The following is a 21,876-nucleotide window of genomic DNA, read 5'->3' on the forward strand; positions in this document are numbered from 1 at the left end:
CCCTGCCCGGAGCGCTGGGCTGCGGGTACGGGCGGGCCGGGGAGGGAGCCCTGACGGCCTCCCGGAGCGTCCCCTCACCGGGACGGGCGCGGTGCTTCCCAGGCCTGGAGCTGAGCCTGCCGCGGGACCAGCTGCCGGCACCGGCCCGGCCCAGCCTTGGGTCCCCTCCCCGGAAAGGATGGGGAAAAAACGGCCTAGTTGGGGCTGAGCGATGAAAAACAACCCGAGTTTTGGAAATGCTGGTTGGTTCGACCGATTCTGGCCTGCCACCGGCTCTGGCACAGCTGCCTGCAGTGCTGCAGCAGCCCAGCCCTGGGTTTCCACACAGAAACCCACTAAAGGCTTACACTGCCAGCCAGGTGACTGGTAATACCAGATTTGTGTCAGGCAGTAAGAGGCATGTTTGAGAGTTATTAGTAAAACTAAAGGTAAGGTGCTTTCAGACATGCTGTGTTGGCATAGGTGTGATTTGAAGGTTGCTGTGTGTGAGCATTTCTTAATGCAGTTAACAGCTAGTATCTTCAAATTTCCTTACTGGTACCTCATAGAAAAATGAAATTAAATAGCTTCAAGTTGTGAGATAATTAATTGGTGGTGGAAGGCCTGCTAGGCCTCAGGTGGGTTATTTGGGTGGCTGACACCCCTTATCCACAGGGAAACCCTCAGGTATTAAACCATTCAGGCCCTGATTATTTTTGGAGAGGTGGAGGAGCTTCTGAATCAGCAAGAGCTGAGGTGTTGCCCTGCTGAGCTGCAGGATGTAACACGTGGGTTGTCCAAGGAGAGAAGTGGGTAGATACTGAAGCATAAACCCCGCGTTCCTCCTCGTTACTTATAACCCCAGCTCAGGTGTTCTGTCCTCTCTCAAATAGTTTGGCACCTGCAGAGTATGTGATTTCCTGCTCAGAGGGGCCTTGTAATGCCTTGTTTCTCTAACATGTTAGTTCCTTCTCCCAAACTCTCGGTGATTATTACACAGGAGCGTTGCCATCTGCTCTGACATGGGGCTAAGCATTTTGTTGCTGGCTGTGGCATGCAGCTCTGGGGTTCTATAGGCTTCACTGAGACCCTTACACGTACGGGGAAGAGCCACTGACATACTGGTGGTTCATGCCTGATCTCAGTTAATAGCGGATTTATATACGATGTTTTCAAGTGTTTGATCCTTCTCATTGGTTTTGTTTATGGGTGGGACATTTTACACAAGTGCTTCTCAGCGTGTGGAATTACTCTGTTTGCAGGTGCTCTCATGCCATTTCTCTGTGAACTTAATATGTGTAAAGGAAGAATAATGCTGGGAAAAACTCTCCACGAGAGGCATTATTCAGGACTAGCTATAGTATTTTACTTGCTTTTTGTCACGGTACTTTAATCTGAATGAACATCCAGTTACAAGATAGCCCTTGGTGAAAGTCGGTTAAGGTTTCTATGAAGTTGTTTTTTATTTCTACTGCTTGCACCTTAGTATAGTCATGTTTATGCATGGTTGGTGTGCTTAACTTTGTGCTACTGCCAGGAGGTATTCCATGAGAAGTTACTTTGATGATGTCTGATTTAAAATTGAGTCTTAACTAAAGCCTTGTTTTCTTTCCAGATTAGATGTAGAGTCTAAACTTCTTCTGGGTGTCTCTCTAAAATCTGTCTTGTTTCTCCACGTAATTCTCCTGATGGAAGACCAGCTGGGGTTCCCTTTCTGCTGTTCATGCTGAATGGTTGCTTGGAGAGGTGGTGAATGAGTGAAGATACGCTTGGTGATGGTAAGGCGTACAATTACATTTCAAAGCTAACAGCTTTTCTGTAGCTGCCTGTGAAGGCTCAGGCACTGTATTGATGGGCTCTGAGCCAAAGAGTAGAAATTTAAAACTGTTGGCTAACTGCCAGAGCACATACAGGCAGTGTCTCCATCTCCTAGCCAGTCATGCTGTTTTAATCAGCCCCTAAAGGCTTGCTGAAGTACCGCTGATTTGGTTCTGCTGGTGTACAGTATGATGAGCAAGACCTCCTTTTGCTCTAGTCTGGAAAAGCTGGTAGAAATACCACTTCCACTGCCTACACCAAGCTCCATATGAAAAACCAGAAGTGCCACTTGGTACCTGAAGATGCAAGAGAAAGCAAAGCTGGGTGAGGATGTTAAAATACGCCAAAGCCCACCTTGATTTCTTAAGGTTTGGAGGGTGAGGGAATTGCTAGCTAGAAGCTGCTCTGGTTAAGTAAGGCCTGCCTTTTTGCAGGGGATGCAGTGAGTTAATTGGTAAAATGCATCCTAAAACCAGTAAGGTATTCCCTGCCTCCTGCACAGTTTAATTGATCCCCAGGAGCAAAGTAGTGAGAGGTTTAAGACACCGGTACAACTTCAATATAAAGAAAATCTTAGGAAGATTTGTTAAGTGAACAAGTTGCTGAGATACTTTGTGGAGTTTCTAGTGAGAAATTTCAAAACTATAAGATTTGGAGTGGCTGCTGCCTTACAAAGTTGAGCAGATTAAACAAAATTAAGGAAAGTGCTCGTCTCTTTCCTTAATTTGATTTTTTATTAAGCAATTGGGGCTGGACGAGGTGACCTCCAGAGGTTCCTTCCAACCTCAGCCATTCTGCAACTCTGTGATTCAGTGCTCAGCTGGGAGCATTAAACAAACTATGTTCAATAAAGAGATACCGTGTGATTTCCACAGACTTCTGTTCTGACCATGACTGTGTTTTTATAGGCACTATCTTCACTAGCTTGTGATGAAAGCAACGAAACGCTGTGCATGCTCTGTAGTATAGTACAGTGAAGATCCCACACTCTTAGTTTGTGGTAGCATGGCTCCATTGAGACGTGAACCACTTGTATTTTTTTCCTGTTTGAACCTTTGCTACGCTGATTCCTGTCTCTCTGTTTCTTCTCATTATTTCCTAAGGTTCAAATGTGGGCATTGCCCTGGATGTGGTTGCTGCTGATGCTGCCCCGGGAAAATGCCTTGATAGAGAATTAACACCATTCAGTGATGGGCTGTGGGACAAGCAAAGTGCTTCCCGAGCCCCCCAAAGATGTGCAGCTAGACCTGGTTAAAAAAGTCGAACCTTACACAGGCCACAGTGACATATACAAGCATTTCATCAAAGATGACTGTGGGACTGTCATCAAAGCTGGCTCTCCCTCACCTCCGCGTCACACTAGTCCATATCCTGGGAACCACCTCCCTGCCCATGTGGACCAGCCCGAACCCCGCAAGAACAAAGTGGCTAAATACCGTGCCAAATTTGACCCCAGAGTGACAGCCAAGTATGACATTAAAGCCCTGATTGGGAGAGGGAGTTTTAGCCGTGTTGTACGGGTGGAACACAAGGCTACCAAGCAGCCCTATGCAATCAAGATGATAGAGACCAAATACCGTGAGGGAAGGGAAGTGTGTGAGTCGGAGCTTAGTGTGCTACGGCGGGTTCGGCACACCAATATCATCCAGCTTATTGAGGTGTTTGAGACCCAGGACCGTGTGTACATGGTGATGGAATTGGCGACCGGAGGAGAACTGTTTGATCGAATCATTGCTAAAGGTTCCTTCACCGAGAGAGATGCTACGCGTGTGCTGCAGATGGTGTTAGATGGTGTGAAGTACTTGCATACGCTGGGTATCACACACCGGGACTTAAAACCAGAGAATCTGCTGTACTACCATCCAGGAACAGATTCCAAAATCATGATAACGGACTTTGGACTGGCAAGTGCTCGGAAGAAGGGAGATGACTGCCTGATGAAAACCACGTGTGGGACCCCAGAGTACATTGCTCCCGAGATCCTGGTCAGGAAGCCGTACACGAACTCTGTGGACATGTGGGCACTGGGTGTTATCTCGTACATTCTCCTGAGCGGCACTATGCCCTTTGAAGATGACAACCGCACGCGCTTATATCGGCAGATCCTGAAAGGAAAATACAGTTACTCAGGCGAGGTGAGTGTGCTGAGGTTATGGTGTGGGGAAGTCAAACAAGAAGCTCTCCGTAGGTGGCTCTTCGTGATGATGAGAAGCTGGCTGTCGTGTGCAGGGTGATAACATGACCAGGGTTAAAAAAAAATCTGTGATTCTAGCTTTTAAAATCCTTTCCTGTTTTCTGTCTGCTTTCCAAAACTGCTCCCAGTGCAGCATAGTGAGCTCCTTTGAAAAACTGTGTATCTAGAGAAAGAGGAGATCTCTTCCTGTAGAGCAGAACTGGAGGGATTGACAGAACTGGGATGCTTATGGGTTTCTAGCTGGGGAGACCTTAGCTGTGGTAAGCTGCTGTTTGATGCTTCACTGTTGAAACTTGTGCCAGGGTTAGTGTTTGAAATGTACATACCTAGTCTGATCTCTGATACAAATCCAAGTGTAATCTGAAAAATACCTTTGCTGGAAGGTAAGATAATGGCAGACAGAGGGGCACGTGCTTCTTAAATCTATCTGGAGATGTGAGCATTTCTGAAATTGGTCTGCATTGTCTCCTGAGCTTAGTATGTGACAAAGTAGAGGATTAAAGGGTAGTTTTCTTAGATAACTACGAAAAGAGGAAGCTTGGGGGTTAGATTTTAGGCAGAAGATGGGTGCCCTGACCCTCCCAGAGTCCCATCACTCTGCAGAATGGCTGGGTGCCAGGCTGACACAGCTCCTGCTGACTTGCTTCTGGTCCTGGTGGGAGATCTCAGTTACCAGCCAGCTGCCTTACCAGCACAATTGCCAAGTGTAGGCATACCCTCACTAAGAAACACACTTATAGAAAGTGGGGGTATCCAAATTTGCAAGTTGCATTTCTGCCTACATCCCTCACTGAACGCCATGACTTTGTGAGATAAAGCCCACTGGGAAGGTATTAATGAGCAGCTAAGTTTATGATTCTGAACTCATGGTAAAGTAACTGTCAAAAAACCTGAATAAATTAATGATTGTTCTCAAATTTTTAGGTGTGACAGGTGTGTTGGCATTTTAATGATGGATGGAAGGACTCTTAACATTTTAAGTTTTTAAACACATTAAGCTGCTTTAGGATTGTGTTTAAAAATAATAAATCACTCTCTGAAGGACATTCAGAGGTGTCAGTAAGTCTTTTATACTTTAAAGCTGTCAGGCCAGCTTGTGTTAAAAGTTGGAATATCCAAGTTAAATGAAACTGAGGAATATTGGCATTTGCATAGGAAGCCACTGAGGAGAGCCCAGATTTGACACCTTTGTGAATCTTGTGAATTCTTCCTGTGAGCACTCCTCAGAAAGTCCTGATATGCAGAGGAGGCACAAAAGTGAGGAATCATAAACCCCCAAATTTGGCACCTTCTGGGCCTCGTGTATTACTTCCTTCAGAAACTGATTAGTTTCTTGTCAAAAGTATTCTATCACCTTCTTCCTTGAACTCCAAGCTTCAGCTGACTTTGGCAGCCTTTGTTTCTTTTGTTAATTTGCCATGTTAATATGATTTGTTAACCAGCTGTAGAGTTTTAAGAATGCAGTCTGGTTATCCTAATGCAGAAATAGATTAATTACCAGCCGCATGTTAACGTGTGCAGAGTCACACTGAAAGGGAAAGTCCTCGTTAGCTTATAACCAGTGGTAGTAGATATGTTAGAAGTGTTTTTTCTCATGTCAAAAGGCCAGTTCACTGATGTTTGTTGCATAGCAGAAGGCTGTCATGTCCCAATTTCTCAGGACGACGACTCAGGTTTGCTGATTCCCAGGTCACAATTAAGGTGGAACGACACCAGGGATCCTTTAACTCACAATACTCCACTTTTATTCGCTCTCAACAAGAATTGGCATGCTCACCACAAAAATTGGTATGCTCGCAACAAAAACTGGCATTGTAACATGTGCTAACCATGCATCACCAAGCATATACTACAGGCCTTGCTTACCTGGGAATCACTTCAGGGAAGAAAAAAAGGAGAGCTCTCCCGTTGAGTCACGAGGTTCAGAACAGAACCCCTTCCTTTCTAGACTCCTTCTCAGAGAGGAGCCTAGAGGCAGCTGGAATGGCTCTTAGTCCCAGACTTGGTCAACAGTTTATGTTTAAAGGGATGAGGTGTAGGGATTATGGAAAAGGAAAAGGGAAAGAGAGAGAGAAGAGAAAGATTTCCCTGGTCCTGGGTCCAGCATTGGTTCAGTCAGCTGAGGGGTCCGGTTCCGGTGGGCTTGCGCATGTGGGGCTTCAGTTTGTTAGTCGTTAAGCAGAACTTGCCCCACTGCAGTGTTTGAGATGTTAACTCTTTCAGTCTTTCACAAAGGCATTTCAAGTGCATGCACCTCCCGTTCAAGCAGTCAGTAGGTGCTGGTTTGGTTCAGCCTGGTTTAGACAGCAGAGTTCAAAGCTTTCTAGATTACTTGGCCAAACTCAGGTTTGGTCCTTTTTAGCTCACTCCATTGTGTTCATCTTGGCCATTAGTTTTTCTTCTCTCCTTCCAGTTCTTTTATTTTGAAGAAGCAGCATGGTGGGTTTGGTTTTTTTTTTTTGTGTGTGTGTAAGTTCTCCCTTTTATTTTGCTTCCCTAGTTCTGTGTCGGCCCTGTGCCTCAAGGTGTCAGAAGGCCAGTGAGGCCATTGACTCTGAATTTGCTTTTTCCCTTTGGGGATCTGCTTTTTTTTTTTTTTAACCTCTGTAACATTCTGTGATAATGAGTTCCATAGTTTATTTAAAAAACACATGGAAAAGGTGTTCCCTTCTCTTAGTTTTTATTTGCCTCTGCTCGTTTAACTGCTATTTTTCTACATACATCTCCTTAATCCCCATTACTTGAGAAACTAGTGAGTAACTTTTCCATGTCCACTTGTCAGTTATATTTATACTGCTTTAGATTCCTGCTTTTTTTGAGGCTGAAGACCCATCTGTGTTTAGTGCCTCCTATGGAATATATTCCATATATATCTGTTTTTTTGCTGTTACCCTCCTCTAGGCTACTTGTAATCTTTAGGATGGGGCGATACGTGAGCACCGTGGCTTTGTGTTGTGGTGTAGAAAGGTCTCTCTGGTTGTTCACTACTTCTTCCCATAGGGTTTCTGATACTGTGTCTTTGACACCTCTGAGTATTTGGCTGATGATGTAAAGAGTGGTCTGCTGTGACTCCCAAGAGGTTTCCTGAGTGTTAATGGCTGATTCAGGGAGGTCATCGTGTCTACATAATTTGATGCATTCCCTCTAATGTCTCCACCCCTCAGTGTGAGGGCTTGTGTTTAGTGACATTGAATTTTGTGACTGTCATTCAACTTTGTCACTTGCTGTTTTTACCTTTTTGCAGATTTTTTAATTAAGTTTAGCATGCTATCCACGACAGGTTCTGCCCGTTATTGTGAAATGTGGTAATTCTGGAGTCTTAGAAGCAAGTGGTGGGATACAGGTTTGACATCCAACAAGTGGTGCTGTTGAGGTTAAAAACAAAGCTGAGGAAGTAGTGGGAGACTGCATGAAATTGGCTGATGTTTGGTGTAGACAAACTTGAACTGGTCCTATGGGAAGATGGGCAGTTTGACTTTTCTGTAAATGATGGTAGGCCCTGAAGGTGCTTCTTGCTCTTCAGAAGAAACAATTTGAAGTTAAACACTTCTAAATATCATCTTGATACTCATGATCAAAAGCCAATTGATCTTAGGAATTAGTGCTACTATTGCAGGTGTCCTTGCTATGCCATGTCTGTCATGCACCTGCACTTGAATATTGAGTGCAGTTCTGCTTCTGCTGGAAAAAAGTACAGAATTGAAAAGCAGATGAAGAAGGGCACCATGAATAATCAAAGGTATGGGCTGGCTTCCATTTGAAGAACAAGTAAACAGACTAGGGCCCTTCCTCCAGAAAAATAAATGTTTGAGAGGGACCTCTGACCAAACTTGGTACAGCCATAGGCAGAACAGGGAGAGTGAATAGAGAGTAACTGTTTTGGGCATTCCCTGGGGTAATTCAATTTGATGATCTTTGGTCCTTGTGCCAGAAATGAATTATTTTGAGAAATTCTATGAATTCATTGCAACTAGGGCCGCTGGATGCTTGTAGGTTGTATACACAAAGGTAGCATGTGCCACAGAGAAAGCATTAGACTATATATTTTGAAAGTGTCAGTGCACAAGCCTGAAGCATTTTACTTGTCATCCCAGTGCAAATTACATACTTTAGGAGGCTGTTACAGATACTGTGTGTGACATGAGTGGTTATTTTGGAAAGCTGTAGATGTTTTACTGCTTGGAAAGCAAATATGTGTCAGCCAGTAGCCTGTATCTTTTGCCCAGATGCTTTCTGTTCTTCTAGAGCCAGGGAAAATGGATGCTTTGATTTACCCATGTAATTAAGCCTATGCCCCTAAATTGCAGGCATGTTTGACTGTAGCCAGGTATTGGCAGGAGATGCAGTAACAGTCTGTCCACGTTGCGAATAAATTCTAGGTGAAAACAAAGTGAACCAGAGATTTAGAGGTGCCTGGCATGTTTCCCACAACATTGCCAGCTTTCTTAAGGCCATCTTCTGGACTTTTAAATGCTTCCAAACTTCTGATGTTCACAAAAAATTGCTCTCCTTTTTTGTGTTACACTGGAAGAAGTGGGAAGATGTCAGATTGATAAGTTTGTCAGACTAATGGAAATGGCAGGAGCCATAAATTCTGATTTATTTGGAACAAGAATGGGCAGAATACTCGACTGATGCAGAAAGTGTCTGTCATGGATAGATGCGGAAGCGGAGTTTTCATGGGAATGGCTGCTTTTGTTCTCTGTAATATGAACTTTGATGATGTGAAATGGAAGAGGAAATGTTAAAAGAAGGCTGCGAAGTAAAGTGCCCAGAGCTGTGCAGCTCAGACAAGTTCCAGTAGAGGAGGAGGGAGCCATCTTCCGAACTGTATTGCATACCATGTCATACAGCAGCAGTACCCGTGAGTTTGCTGAAAATCAGTGCCAAGTCCCACTTTTTGAAAGGTCTGCCCTCAAAACCTGGTCAGAGAGGACAAAGCTGTACTGAGAGAGGAACAAAAGCAAAGATGCATGCTGACCTGAGAATTAGCTCCATCTTCTTGAAAAACAAGTGAGCTCATGTCCAGCTAATGTAATTGCTTTCTGACTGGGACCCTCTTACCACAGCTCTCCTGTTCCTGGAGTGTGAGGTCTGTTTGAAGAGGCTATTAGCAGATCAATAGGAGAGGTCTCCCATAATAGCTTATTCAGGTACTGCTGACATCACTGCTCTGATTATCTCTTGTATCTCCTTCTGTACTTTCCGAGCTGCTTGGAGTAATGGGTAGGGTGAGGAATGAAGAAAAGCTGGCTTTGTAACTTGGCATGCTTTTTTTCTGAGGATCTCTGAGTAAGGGTTAGGTGGGCTACATGGACTATTGAGACTGCATTTGATGTAGCCTGCTACAAAGTCATTCTCTTTCACTTGTTTTGTTAGAACTCACTAAAAAGATTTGGTAATATTTTAATTGAAATCTTGGGGATAAAACTGATTTCTGGGGATCTCTTTATAGCTTAAAAATTTGTCTGAGGAATAAAGCTGGAATTCCATTCACAGTTTCCTTTGACTTTGAAAGTGCAGAAATGAACATTGGACCACCGTTATCTTGCTAGGACAGGCTTGCCCTGGTTCTATTTCAAAGCTTGTCCCTCTGTTGAATGCTGATACTTTTATGTTGCTTTACACACCTGGAAAACTTGCTGGAAGAAGTGGAAGATAATATATGTTATGATTAAATTGGGAAACTGAGCTAGGGTGTATGGATTGTTCTGGTTTTGATATCTGATCTGGGCAAATAATTTCCCCATGTAGTCTGTTTTCCTATTCATAAAACAGAATCAGCTTTTTGTGGTATGTTCACCATGGGTGAGATTGGTGTGTGCTGGTGTGGGAACATTTCTTAATCAGTTTAAAATCAAAAAACTTGTTCTAAATAACGGTGCTAGTGGATACATTGATAAATGTGATGTAAGGAGAGACATGTTTGATATATAAAGGAAGCTGTGCATGCAAGTCTGTAGGAGCTCTGCAAGGGACTTAGCAGCCATGCAGAGAGATGATCTGGTTTTGTGTGGCTTGCTTAAATTTGCCAGTGGTGTTTAATAAAAGTTCCTCGCCAAAGGCTCTTGAGGGAACTTTGCAGCTGTAATGCGATAGCGGCCTTTCCATGGATCAGCAATCCGCTGAAGATGAGCATAAAGTTAAAATATGTGGTCAGTTCCACGGGGAAGGAAAAAACCAGTGAAGTTTGAAGGATCTGTTTCCTTCTGCCCAGAAGTGATCAGGACAAAGTTTGCTAACGAAGCTGCACAGTCACTGATGATACCAAGTTCTTCAGATGGTGAAAACGAGGGCTGTGGACTGTAGAAGTTTGCCTGAGTTCAAAGAGCAACTGGACAAATTCATGGAAGACAAATCGATGGAGAGAGTGACACTAAAAAGTCTCAAGTATGGACAAAGAGGTCCCTAAGACACAAATTTTTGAGGGTTGAGAGCATGGCGGGGGGTGTTAATTGCAACGGAGGGACTGTTTTCTTGGGCTCTCCCTCTGTATCTGCTGTCGGCTGATGTTGGAGGCACCATACTGGACTGGCTAGATCTTTGATCCCATAACCTTCAGTCCTGTTAGAGGTGCTAGTCTTTCCTTCTCTCATTTCATTCCTCAGCTGGGGGCTTCATCCACTCCCAAGAGTTACTGAACCAAGTAATAGGCAGCCTGCAGAGCAGATAGTGCTCCGAGGTTGTGGGTGCAGCATTTGGGACACCTGCCTATGTGCTGGGGGTGTTCAGCGGTCCCATCGGACATTGATGGAGCAGGTACTGCATGTCTCATGTGGTTTTGACTTGTGGTTTGGACGCAGCATTATTTCAGCTGAGTTTGAGAATCGAAAATCAATCCCAAGGCTTATCAACTCCCACGGGCTAATTTTGCTTGCTGTATAATACTCCTTTGGAAAGGTTAGACATGTAAAAAGTGAGGAGGGTAAACATTTCCTTTTAAATGGAAATGTTCTTGAACTCTTTAATTATGACCTGGTGCTGGAGTTCCTCTGTGGGTAGGTGAAAAAGCAGGCAACATATACAGATGAAGTGGTAATAAAAAGTGCATTTTGCAGATGAGAAAATTAGTTCAACTCCCCCTTCTCCTGCAGAAATGTTTGGGGGTTTTTTTCCCCTTGGGAGAAATGAGTCTTGACATTATACATCTATAAAGGAAAATGTGGTGTGAATTGCGTTCTGCTTGTGACTCATTCAGATTTGAAGCATGAACACAGAACCTATCTAGTCGTCCTGCCTGGCTGGCTTGCTCCCTGGTGCCCTTAATACGATCGCTTCATTCTTTGATAGCTCCGCTTGCTAGTGTTGCTGTTTAGAGTTCTGCTTACTTAATTTCTTTGCACTCCCAACAACATCCTAAGATGCTGTCTTCCTTGTTGCTTCTACTGTCAGATGTGCAAAGGTGACGGCAATTTTTGGGATGGCTGCTATAGCCCTGTGTCTAAGTGTTTAAGTGGTTCTTTTTAGTCCCGTGAGTGTGTGGTGCCTTTCCCCACTGATTTCACATGGAATATAAACCCTTCTGTAGTTTCAGGAACATGAGTGCCTTTCACGTGAAGGCATGTTTAGAAACATGTCCCCTTCAAACTGAGGATTCTTGCGGGTCTTCACCAAAGTCTAATTTTTAAGGCTTGCTCATTCTTCATTTAAAAACTGGCCTTTTCTCTCTATCTAAACAGCAAACCCTTCAGCCAGGCTCTCATTTTAAGTCTGAACCTTTGCAGCATCCCTTTCTTCTGACTTGATAAGTATGCTCTTGCTCTGTTCTCACACACACAGATCTCTGCTGCACATTTCTTGCATAGCATGTTTCCTTGGCCACATCCACCCAGATTTCTTCTCCATCTCTTTATTTGGGTTACCTGTGCTTTCTACCTAGGCTCCTTTGCAACCTAGGTTCACCTGGTCTGTGGCTGTTTGTTAGCAAAGATCGTAATGCTGAAAGGGAGTGCTGTGGTCTGTTAGACTGTCCCTGGCACAGATAGCAGCTTCCTAGGATAACCAGCAAGACTGGAGACTTGTTCATATACGTGGGTTACACGGGTCATAATATGGAAAAATAACTAAGATGCACATAAAAATAATGTAAGTAGCAATTTTATAATACTTTTTGTAGCAATGGCACCTGTTGAGGTTATGTCAAATAAAGCACCTATTTCTAAATCTATATGCCATTATTTGTGATAACTTTTATGAAGAAATTGATGGCATTCATGAATTGGTTCTGCTTTTTATTTTGCAGCAGACTGGCAAGTGCCAGTCCAGACTGCATCAACAAACAGTTGCTCTGGCTTGCTGCAGTACAGTGTTGCAATGCATACCACTAAACTTAAAATTATGGGAAGATTTAGGCACAAAGTGACCTCAGCAAGACTCTGGTCCAAACCCCTATTCAGAGCAGGGCTAAATTTAAAGCTAGATGAGGTTGCTTAGCACCTTGTTCACTCAAGCCTTGAAAGTTTACAAGGATATAGATGGACCACCTCTCTGGGCTCTGTCCTGGGGCTGCCCTGACCTCATGGGAAATGTGGTTTTCCTTACCATCCAGTGAGAATTTAGCTGGTTGCAGGTTGACAGTCACTGCTTGCTTTTCCACTGAGCATCTCTGAGACATCTGGTGTGGTGTCATCATCTCTAACTGCCCTGACAGTACTGGCAGATGCAGTTAGATCCCAGCTAGCTGAGATTCTTCTGGATGGCAGTTCTGCCTTCCTACATATCAACAACTCCTGCAAATCTTGGTCAAAGGCAACCAAGAAGCAAGTACTAAAAGTTTTAATGCTAAAAAGAAATTTGCAGCACAGATGGCCTCAGAGCAAACCAAAGGAGAGGCTTAATGTGCGGTATTTGTATGTGCATAGCGTTTCCTATTTCTCTTCTTGAGCATTCAGTACCTTAACAATCATCTATCCTAGCTTGGAGTTGGAAGCTGGGAGTTAAATGCAGGTATTGAGTAAACTCTGCAGGTACTGCTATAGATAGATTCAGGCTGGAAGAGTGCACTTAATTACATGAAAAACAAGTTACCCTAGTAGGAGATGAGTGGAGTAGCGTGAATGGTGTTCCCATAATAACTAACTCGGTCCACATAAGTAAAGAAGCAGAACACTTTCTCCCCAAACAGTTTTCCCTGCCTGCAGGTGATACCAGAAGCAGGAAGAATGAAGAGTGGTGGCAGTGCATTAGCAAACAAACTGTGTGCCTGCGCTGTTAGGTGCTACCTGGCAGAGAGCAAGATAAAAATATGAAAAGCAATTTCAAACCAGCTGATGAATGCTTACAGGATGAGTTCTTACCCCAAGTATGTTGGTTGGTATGTCTGCAGAGCATTTCCAAAGTATTCTTGTAATTATTCTCATTGTGGAGGCTGGTTAAAAGACTGCAGAGGGCTTGTGACCCCTCAAATCCCTCATGACACGTAATGGAGTAGACAGATGACAGTCTTGTCAACTTTTAATATTAAATTTCATGCATTTATTCGGCTTTCTGAGAGAGAATGGGTTAGAGCTTGAACCCAAGCTGCTTCTGACTTGGTTGGGAACCAGTTACTGAATCGTCTGTCCTTCTCCAAAGGGACACATCAGTGATTGTATTATGAGGACTGTGGTCGGATTTTCTATCAAATGACAAACTTGTTCTAAAAAAGGCACAAGCAATAAAAAGAAACAGCAATTATTCTTGGTAAACTCCTTCCCCTAAAAGTTGCAGATGGAAATGTGTAGTGGGAGAGATCCACAGGAAAGAAAAACAACCCAACTTTCTATCTTGCATACTTGTATTTTAGTGTAGAAACTAATTTCCTGTAGGAGAGGAAAAAATTATACTTGCATATCACAGAAAACATCTCTCCACAATCCCTATCACTTTGCAGGAGAGTTCAGTCAGCATAGGACAAACATTCTCAAATTTTGGGTGTAGATTTTTAAAGAACAGTAAGTTTTGCATTGATGCTGCAGCAGGTGTGATCCTTGACTGTCTGCCAGTCCTGGAATGGCTCCTGTCTGTTTGCACTTCTGGTACTTAGAATTAATTACATATACCTATGTAATTTAAAAAACTAAATAAATCCACCTTTTGTTGTTTTGATGACAAAAAGTAAACCACTTCAGGGAAAAAAAAAAATTTAGAAAAACATCAAGTGTTTTATAATGTATTAGGTTTATTTTCTATTTTATGCTTTGTTTGCCCCAGAAATTTGTCCAAGTTTTTTCCTGCAGTTCATAACCATAGCTTTGTTATGTATCATAAAGCTTTGTGTAATATGTTATATGCTAATTAAATTGGTTATAGGGTAGCAACTGCCTTGACAGGGGGAAAACTCTTCTGGTTATTTCCTCCTAGTACATCTCCTGTTTAAGATGGGCAATAGGCAGCCTGGCTGCCTCGAGTTTGGACTAGAGTATGTCTTCTGGAAAAGATTCAAAGCAGATTTAATAAATTGCCAGGAGCAGAGAAGCACCACTGCCCTCTAACATTCCCATTGGTCCTAATTTTTTTTTTTAATACAGATGAAGTCATGTATCTACAAGAGACCAGGAAAGATAGTATGTGTCTCCCATTTACTGAAGAATTACCTTTGCAGGTGTCTTGTGCTGCCCTTTGCTTTAAAAGGAGGTCTTTGCAAAGCCACCTTAATTCTTCTGGAAGTTCTCTGTTGGCTCAGTGCCTGGGAGGGTCTGGATGCAGGGGGAACCCTTGCTCGTAGGGACTCCAGCCCCCTGCCAGTGTTTAGACCCATTAGAGGCTTTTGCAAGATGCTGTTGTCACCTTGGCCTCTGATCTTTGTGCCAGAAGAGAGGAGAGGTTTCAAACCAGCAGGGTGGCTGATTTTTCAGTCTTCTCCCTGGAGTTTGAGTGTCCCAAGCTGTTGAAATATAGCATAACAAGGAAAACAGGGACAGGGCAGCTGAAGGCAAGGTTTTAAACCACAATTGCTATACTTATTTGCATGATCATACAAGTCTCTGGGACCATATTTTAGCCTTCTTGGGGGAAGGAAGAGTTTTTTATTTACAGTAGCTGCTCTGTTTTTTTCCTGTGAGCCACATTAGATGGTAGAAGTGTTTTACAATAGTCCTATAGTTAGAGAAATGCATGCATTTTTTAATAAAAAATTAGAGAATTTTTTTTCTGTGTAAGGAAGAATTGTTTTTTATATAAATTGCTGAGCCCTTTGCCTGGAAAAAGAAAAAAAAAAAATCAATTTACAGAGGAATGTGCTTTTGCATTTCATACAGCTGTGAGAACATGGTGATTTTTAAGTAGAGCAACAAGAGTGTTGGCGAGATGCAGATGGCTCTCTGTTGAAAAGGGCACTATGCTCTGCTTTGAAGAGCTGACACACTTGAACGGGATGAAAGTGTGCCTCTCCTAGCCTGCCACAAAACACGGAGGCCAGATGTATAAATGTACTTCTCTTAGCTTCTGCTCTTTCTTTTCTTTTAATGCGCTGGCTTAGTGGGTGCAAGTATAGGTGGACTTGTGTTGCTCTGTAGGCATCTGAGAGCTGAAGTGTTTGTCCAGATCTCTCCTGCTGCAGGAGTGGACATCTTGGGCTCTCTAAAACATGATAAGCTCAATTAAAACCTGGAAAATCCTCCAACCACCTGCATGTGTCAGTGACCACGCTTCTGCAAAACTTTAGGCGTGCTGTATTGGAAAACACTTTATTTACAGGTGAAGAAACACCTTTTCTGGTAAAAGGTCTTTGAAACCAATATATGCATTTAAAAATCAATTCCCCTTCACTTTGGCTGCTTCTTGAGATTTTATTGAAGGTTGTTTCCTCCGGTGGAATTATTGTGTCACATGGACCTTTCTCAAAATCATTCCTTTTGCCTTTTTACTATGTACTTCAGCTCATGTTGCAACTCAGCTGTGAAGATAACTCCAAATTCCAGGGCAGGGTAAGCGAGGAGAGGGCTGATCTTTCTCTGCATACATCTTTCATTTCCATACAGCTACAGTCTGCAACACCCTGTTAAGAGTTTATATTTCACAGAATTATGCATGTCATCAGTCAGTGAATTTTCTGAGTCGGTGCCTTGTGGCAGGTGAGTTGGCTGGGCTTTCCCTTAGTTTGAGTTTGCAGTTTCTGTGTCTGGAAGCATTTATTGAAACAATGAGGTGGAGACACCACGTGCTTTACTGTGGTGGCTTGTTTGCACTGCAATGCTTGGATTTATTCTGGTGTGTCAAGCAGAGGAACCCAGGGTGGAAACTCTGTCTAAGCCTCAAAGACCCTAGAAACAAAGCAAGCAGGGAGTAAATCTCTGTGGAGGAGAGGAATGTGGGTTTTCCCGGTAATTTCATTGACAGCCCCTTGTCCCTAGGGCTGCTCTCCATACCAGTAGCACCTGTGGGTTCAAGGCAGGGTGAAAGGCAGCAGCTGAGCATTTTGGTTAAGATTTTTGGGTGAATGACTGGGTTTGGGAAAGTGGTGCACAGTGTATGGCACATAATTATTGTTAGGATGGAGGAAGGCAGGAGCCACATCTGAGGGAAAAGGACTTGCAATAATGCTGTGATTTGACACATTATATTTTCATTCCTGCATCTCTGGGCCCTATAAAATCCCGTTAATGGTGGAACAGTATTTCTGCAGAATTAGGGTTGTAGGGATAAAGAGACATTTGTAGGGTAGAAAAAGAATATTAAGCTGCCTCTGTGCAGAACATACATTATTAACCAAAAGGATTTGAACTATCAACTGGCATTGGTGTCTTTGACTCCTTCCCAGTTCCCTAAAAATAGACTAGGCAGTTTCTTCTTTTACCTTTGGCTGATTTAATCCTTTGCTTTCTACCTGTGGCTCAGATATGTTGTTTTTCTGATACCTTAGTGGAGGTATATTTTGAGTGGCAAGACATGCTGCTACACGCCCATTTGCTTAGGACCAAGGTTCAGTGAGTGAGAATATCTGTTAATTCTTCAGTGGCAAGAGCTGTGATCTGCAAGAAACTACTCTTGGTCATTGAGAGGATGGTTTATGCTTGACCGTGCTAGCTCATCTGTATGCAGTCTTGAAACACTGGCTTGTAAATGGGCTACGTTGCATTGAGGATGCAGGAGGACTGATAACACTTTGCTGCTGCCTTGGATTTCCATCCCTGAATGTGGTAGAAGAGTTGAGTTTCCTACAAGACCGTGGGAGGGCGAAAGAGTAATCCCTTACTGCAGCTGTATGGGCTTTGCGAGGTGATCTCTGCAAACCTGGCCTGTTCTAAATACAACAGCTGTCCTCTCCTCCCCTTTGCTGGAGGTGATCACTACAGGGTGGGAGTCTGCTTCTGAGCAAAGCTGTGTTTGAAGTTCAGCTGCTCCTGGAGTAAAGCTTAAGGTGCAAGCACTCATCTTGTTCTGTCCTTGCTGGACAGAGTGCCAGACTTGAGGTTTTGAAGAGCTGGCACCTGGCTGTAGTTCCAGCTGCTGTCTCTGCTGCAGGTTAAAAGCTAGTTTTAATTAATCAAAACTGAGTTCTGCAAAGAAGGGCTGTAAGCATGCACCTTGTTGCAAATAATTTTGTGGCCTGTAATTCACCCTGCTTTACAGAGAGGCAGTTGGACCTGATATATTGGAACAATCTGCTGTTGAAAGATGTCTCAGATTTCCTCTGACCAAAATTTGGGACTTCCTTAGCAGTTGCAGTGTGCTCCTGCCCTGGGATGAGACAAAGGAGGAGTTAACCGGCATACATGGCACAGATAGGAAGTCAAGATTTTGATTTCAGGTAGTTAAGATCTCTTTTAAGCTGCAAAAACTGTTTTGAGGAGCTTCCGTTGGTGCTGAGCTGGAGGGCTAAAAAGGTGCTTCCTAAGCCTGGAGTTTTTCTTGGTAGACTCTTTACCTAATCCCTGAAATCCCTAAATCTGACAAGAATGCAGTTGAAGCTTTCAGGCTGCTAGACACAAGGGAACTGGGTTAGTTATTTTGAGCTGGAAGGGGTGGCTCAAGCCAACAGCGGTGCATCCGAGTTCTCTGTTTTGGAGTGTGAGTTTCAGGGCTGGCTCTTCTGCTCTCTTGGTTCTCACCACCCTGCTGCTTCACCCTCCTGCTGCCCCGAGTGAGTGCTAAGATATAAATCCCAGGCGTGTTTTCCAATATGTTTGTTATTTTAAGTGGATGCTTTTATGGATTTTCCTGAAAACTGAGCTTTTACTAACACACCAGATTAGTGTTGATTGGTGAAATGGGAGCCACACAGACAAGTTGAGGAGAGGCAGAACGTTCTGGTGGTGGCTATTAAGAGATACCCACTGTTAATGCAGCGTACACCTAACTGCTGGTGTGGACGTATGCCTAGCTGTGTGTCTATAGCTCATGAACTTCCATCAGCACGACACACCCTATGCTTCAAATGCACCCAGCCTTTCAGGCACTTTGAGTGATTAACTGAAGAGTTTGATTTCGTATCTAACAAAAGGTAGAATTGAGCTGTCTGAAAAGGAAAATATTTGCATGTTTCCTATCTTTGTCCATGTCTGAAGAATAATTTCTAAGGGATTCTTTTGCAGTCTGATCATTTTGAGAACGGTTATGTAGCTCAAACATAAGAAAGGTTTCTTGTTATAGCTGGGATGACTCAAAAGACTTTATATACTGTTATATCAGATGCTGATAGGAATATGTGAGTTACAGTTTCTTATCTCTTTCCACTTAGTCCTTCATATGTTTTTTCATTTGCTTTTAGCTCTACAAGCTTCAGGAATTCTTGGTGGCATTCTTAAGCTACCGTTTTGCTCAAGAGGCTGATAGTGCAAAATTAAGGAAAACTAGCTCGGCTCTTGGATGAGAATGTAAAATCATTTCATGGAATACTCATTTTCCAAAATTCGTAGGAGTTCTTGTACCTCCAGTGTTTGGCACAGGGGCTTGGCAAGGATAGATCTGACATTGGAGGGATCTTTTTGCTATTTCAGGAAAGTGTTCCATGGTCTCTGAAAAATCCCTGTTTGGAAATGCACTGTAGCACTTGATAGCCTTGCTTTGGAAACCTTCTGTGTGTGCTGAATGTGTGCCAGGCTCATGGAGCTCCCAAATAGTCAATATGGGTAAATCCAATGAGTAAGTGCAATAACCGTTCTTAACAAACAGAGATGGTGAATTACCTATGTCTGCAGGCAAAGGAGAGGTGGGATTTGAAGTGTTCCCCTTCTGAAAGTGGGGAGCCTTCTCCTCTCCCTGGCTTTGGGCAAGCAGTATTGCCTCATGTGTCCTCTGCATCAGCTGGTATCTTCTGTGTCGATGGGCGAGGAGTACGTGGGAGAGGGGGTTTGGCTCTAGGAAAAACTGTGCTTCTCCACTTACTGCTACAAATCATTTTGTCCTTGTCTGCCCTTCAAGCTGAGCAAAGCTCCTTTGCCTACAGGCTAGGAAAATAATGTTCTCCAGTCTTTCTGGGGACAGAAGCCAGCAGGCAGATTCTGCTGTACGGCACTTTCAAAATCTGTCACAGGTGAAGCAGGGAGAGCGTGGGGACCAAATCTTTTATTTCCCCAAACCTAGTTTGTTAACTTGGCATTTACTTACCAGTGGCTCATCAACAAAGTAGAATATGTAGTGACTGTGGTTCTCTAGAAATTGCCAAAGGTCCAGTGGTATTTGGGGGTTTATTGGCCAACCCAGCTGAGGGAAGGAAGGGTATGTTCATTATATTTGCAGATGACATTGAATTGGAAGGGCTGCAAAGTGCATTTAATTCCAGATGGCCCTAACAAATTTGAGCAATTCAATAGCAGGTGCAAATTTTTTTAAAAATAAGAGTAAGTTAGTGCACAAAAATAGGTGAAGACCAGAAGATAAGGAGGTGTTGGCTTCTCAGAAAAGGATCTGTCTATGAATCACAAATTATTATGTGAGACAGTAATATCACGCTTGTGGAAAAAGACGAACGTACTGAGGCGTATGAACAGAAAGAGAGGCTGCGTGTGGTATAATGCTGCTGCATTTAGTGGCTGATGCAGCATGCCAAGCTGAAGCTCTGACACTTCTGGGCAGCGGACTTCAAAAACACCGCAGGGCCAGCAGAGAGACTTGACAGAAGATCAACAAAAACAATCATGAGTCAAAAAACCACAGTCTCCAGAAGATTGAAACATTTTGGCTGTTTGGCCTAAAGAAGGTGTTGTCCTGGCAGTTTGCAAATATGCTGCTTCAAAGAGGAAAAAGAATAATTTCTTTTCCAGATTATGTCAAACAGGAGCCTTAAATTGCATTTAGAAAGATTCACATTAGACCTTTTACAACACGAGTATCTCCTGCTCCTTAAAATTTACCCAGAGGATTGCTGAAGCTGTCTTGAAGAACAAGTTAGGCAGTAATCTGTCAGGAATGATGCATCTGCAGTGGATCCTTTGGGGAACCATGGGATGGATTGGATGGTCCCTGAATGTCCATTGCAGCCCTGGTTTTACCCTGATTTCCTAAGGAAGCAAAGTTTGTGGAACTATACTATTTAACTGCTAAGGTCAGTTTCAGCCCAATTTGAGCAATGTGGAGAATTCAAAGGCCTGAAGTTTCTGTGAATTTTATAAAAGTCAGTGGCTCTGTAGGAGAGAGAACTAAATTCACATCCTTGCTGCAGGAAAGGTAATTAAATATCAGTCCAAATTTATCCAGAGAGCTGATCAGCACGTGTTTATTTCTGAACCATTTGTGGCACACTTGACCCTCTTAAGCATGTGGGATGGAGCCTGGGCAGTGGTGTGTATAGGAAGGAGGGATGTGCTGCTGCCATGGAGGGGAGATGACAGTACTGGCTGGGGACAGGGAGGAGAAGCACTAGAATCATAGAAACCTTGGTTACAAGAAAGGTTTGGAGGTCTCTAATCCCATTCAGTTTGAGATGGGACTGTTGCCAATACTAGATCATGTTGGCTGTGACTTTGTCTTCCTGAGTCTTAAAAGGCTTCAAGGATGGAGATCCCCCACCTCCCTGGTGACCTTTTCCAGGGCTGCACCACCCTTCCCCTGGTATTTCCTGATAGGAACCTTCCAAGGTGCAGCTTCTCCCTGTTGTCCCTTGTATTGTTTGGACCTGCTGTGTGGCTCTGTAATCCTTGTAACTATTTTCAAATAAGTGTAATCTGCTATTAGATTGCTCTCAGACTTCTCTTTGCCAGACTGAACAAGGCCAGCTCCTTCCACCACTTCTTGGAGGCCATGTACCACAGACCCCATGCCATCTTGGCAGCCCTTACCTGGATCTTCTCCACATCCTTCTTGAACTGGGGGATGGCCAGGCTCGACAGTAGTTAGTATGATTCCACATAGCAAACTGAAAACTTCTGATCTCATTTTTGAAAACAAAAACAAAAGCAAAAAACCAGTGTGGGAAAGAACAGGGTAAGATATAACAGGAAAAAAACCCAAACACATTGGTGTAAGATTATAGCTGCGGAACTAGTTATGTGTAAGCTAGGGATGTTTGAGTTGTCCTTGCTACTTTAATTTTTCCTTCTTGTGGATATGCAGTTTGGTGTGGTTTCAATGACATACTTTGTTGTTCAGCAGTTTGGATGTTCAAAGAGACTGACAAGATAATAAGGAGAAACGTGGCGGAGTGGGATCCAGAACAATTGTCCTGCTCTGGATTCTAACAAAAACGTCCCAAGTAGTTCCAGGAAAGACAACTGTAAACCAGTCATCCAGGATTGAACTGTGATAAACAAGCAAACCTACTTTAGTGTCTCCTGATGTTCTGTGCACTTTAAAATTTTCAAAGTGGCAATAATTTATATCCACCTTCCCTACCCAAAACTGCTTTCTGGGAGAGAAACAGGAGTGTCATTAGATTGGGCCATACTGGCCTAACTTGGGAAGCGCTTAGAAACCTAAACCTGGACTTTCAGGAAATGCTTGAACAGAAGAAGGGGCATTTCACCTCC

General features: G+C 43.4%; 1 protein-coding gene across 2 annotated transcripts in view; it reads left to right on the top strand.

Annotated features, from left to right (window-relative positions):
- Nucleotides 1–21,876, top strand: part of PSKH1 (protein serine kinase H1) — a 36,187-nt gene that overhangs the window by 981 nt on the left and 13,330 nt on the right. The window contains exons 1-3 of one of the 2 annotated variants that reach the window (XM_010583584.1): nt 107–428; nt 1,595–1,757; nt 2,901–3,932. In XM_010583584.1, the coding sequence (XP_010581886.1) occupies nt 2,988–3,932 (945 nt within the window). In that variant the 5' untranslated portion in view covers nt 107–428; nt 1,595–1,757; nt 2,901–2,987. Of the gene's footprint in view, nt 1–106; nt 429–1,594; nt 1,758–2,900; nt 3,933–21,876 lie in introns of those variants that run through there. The other variant, XM_010583592.1, reaches the window with a different exon arrangement.

The sequence above is a fragment of the Haliaeetus leucocephalus genome, unplaced genomic scaffold (assembly GCF_000737465.1).
Source record: "Haliaeetus leucocephalus isolate CR32 unplaced genomic scaffold, Haliaeetus_leucocephalus-4.0 Scaffold92, whole genome shotgun sequence".
In the NCBI taxonomy this organism is placed as follows: domain Eukaryota; kingdom Metazoa; phylum Chordata; class Aves; order Accipitriformes; family Accipitridae; genus Haliaeetus; species Haliaeetus leucocephalus.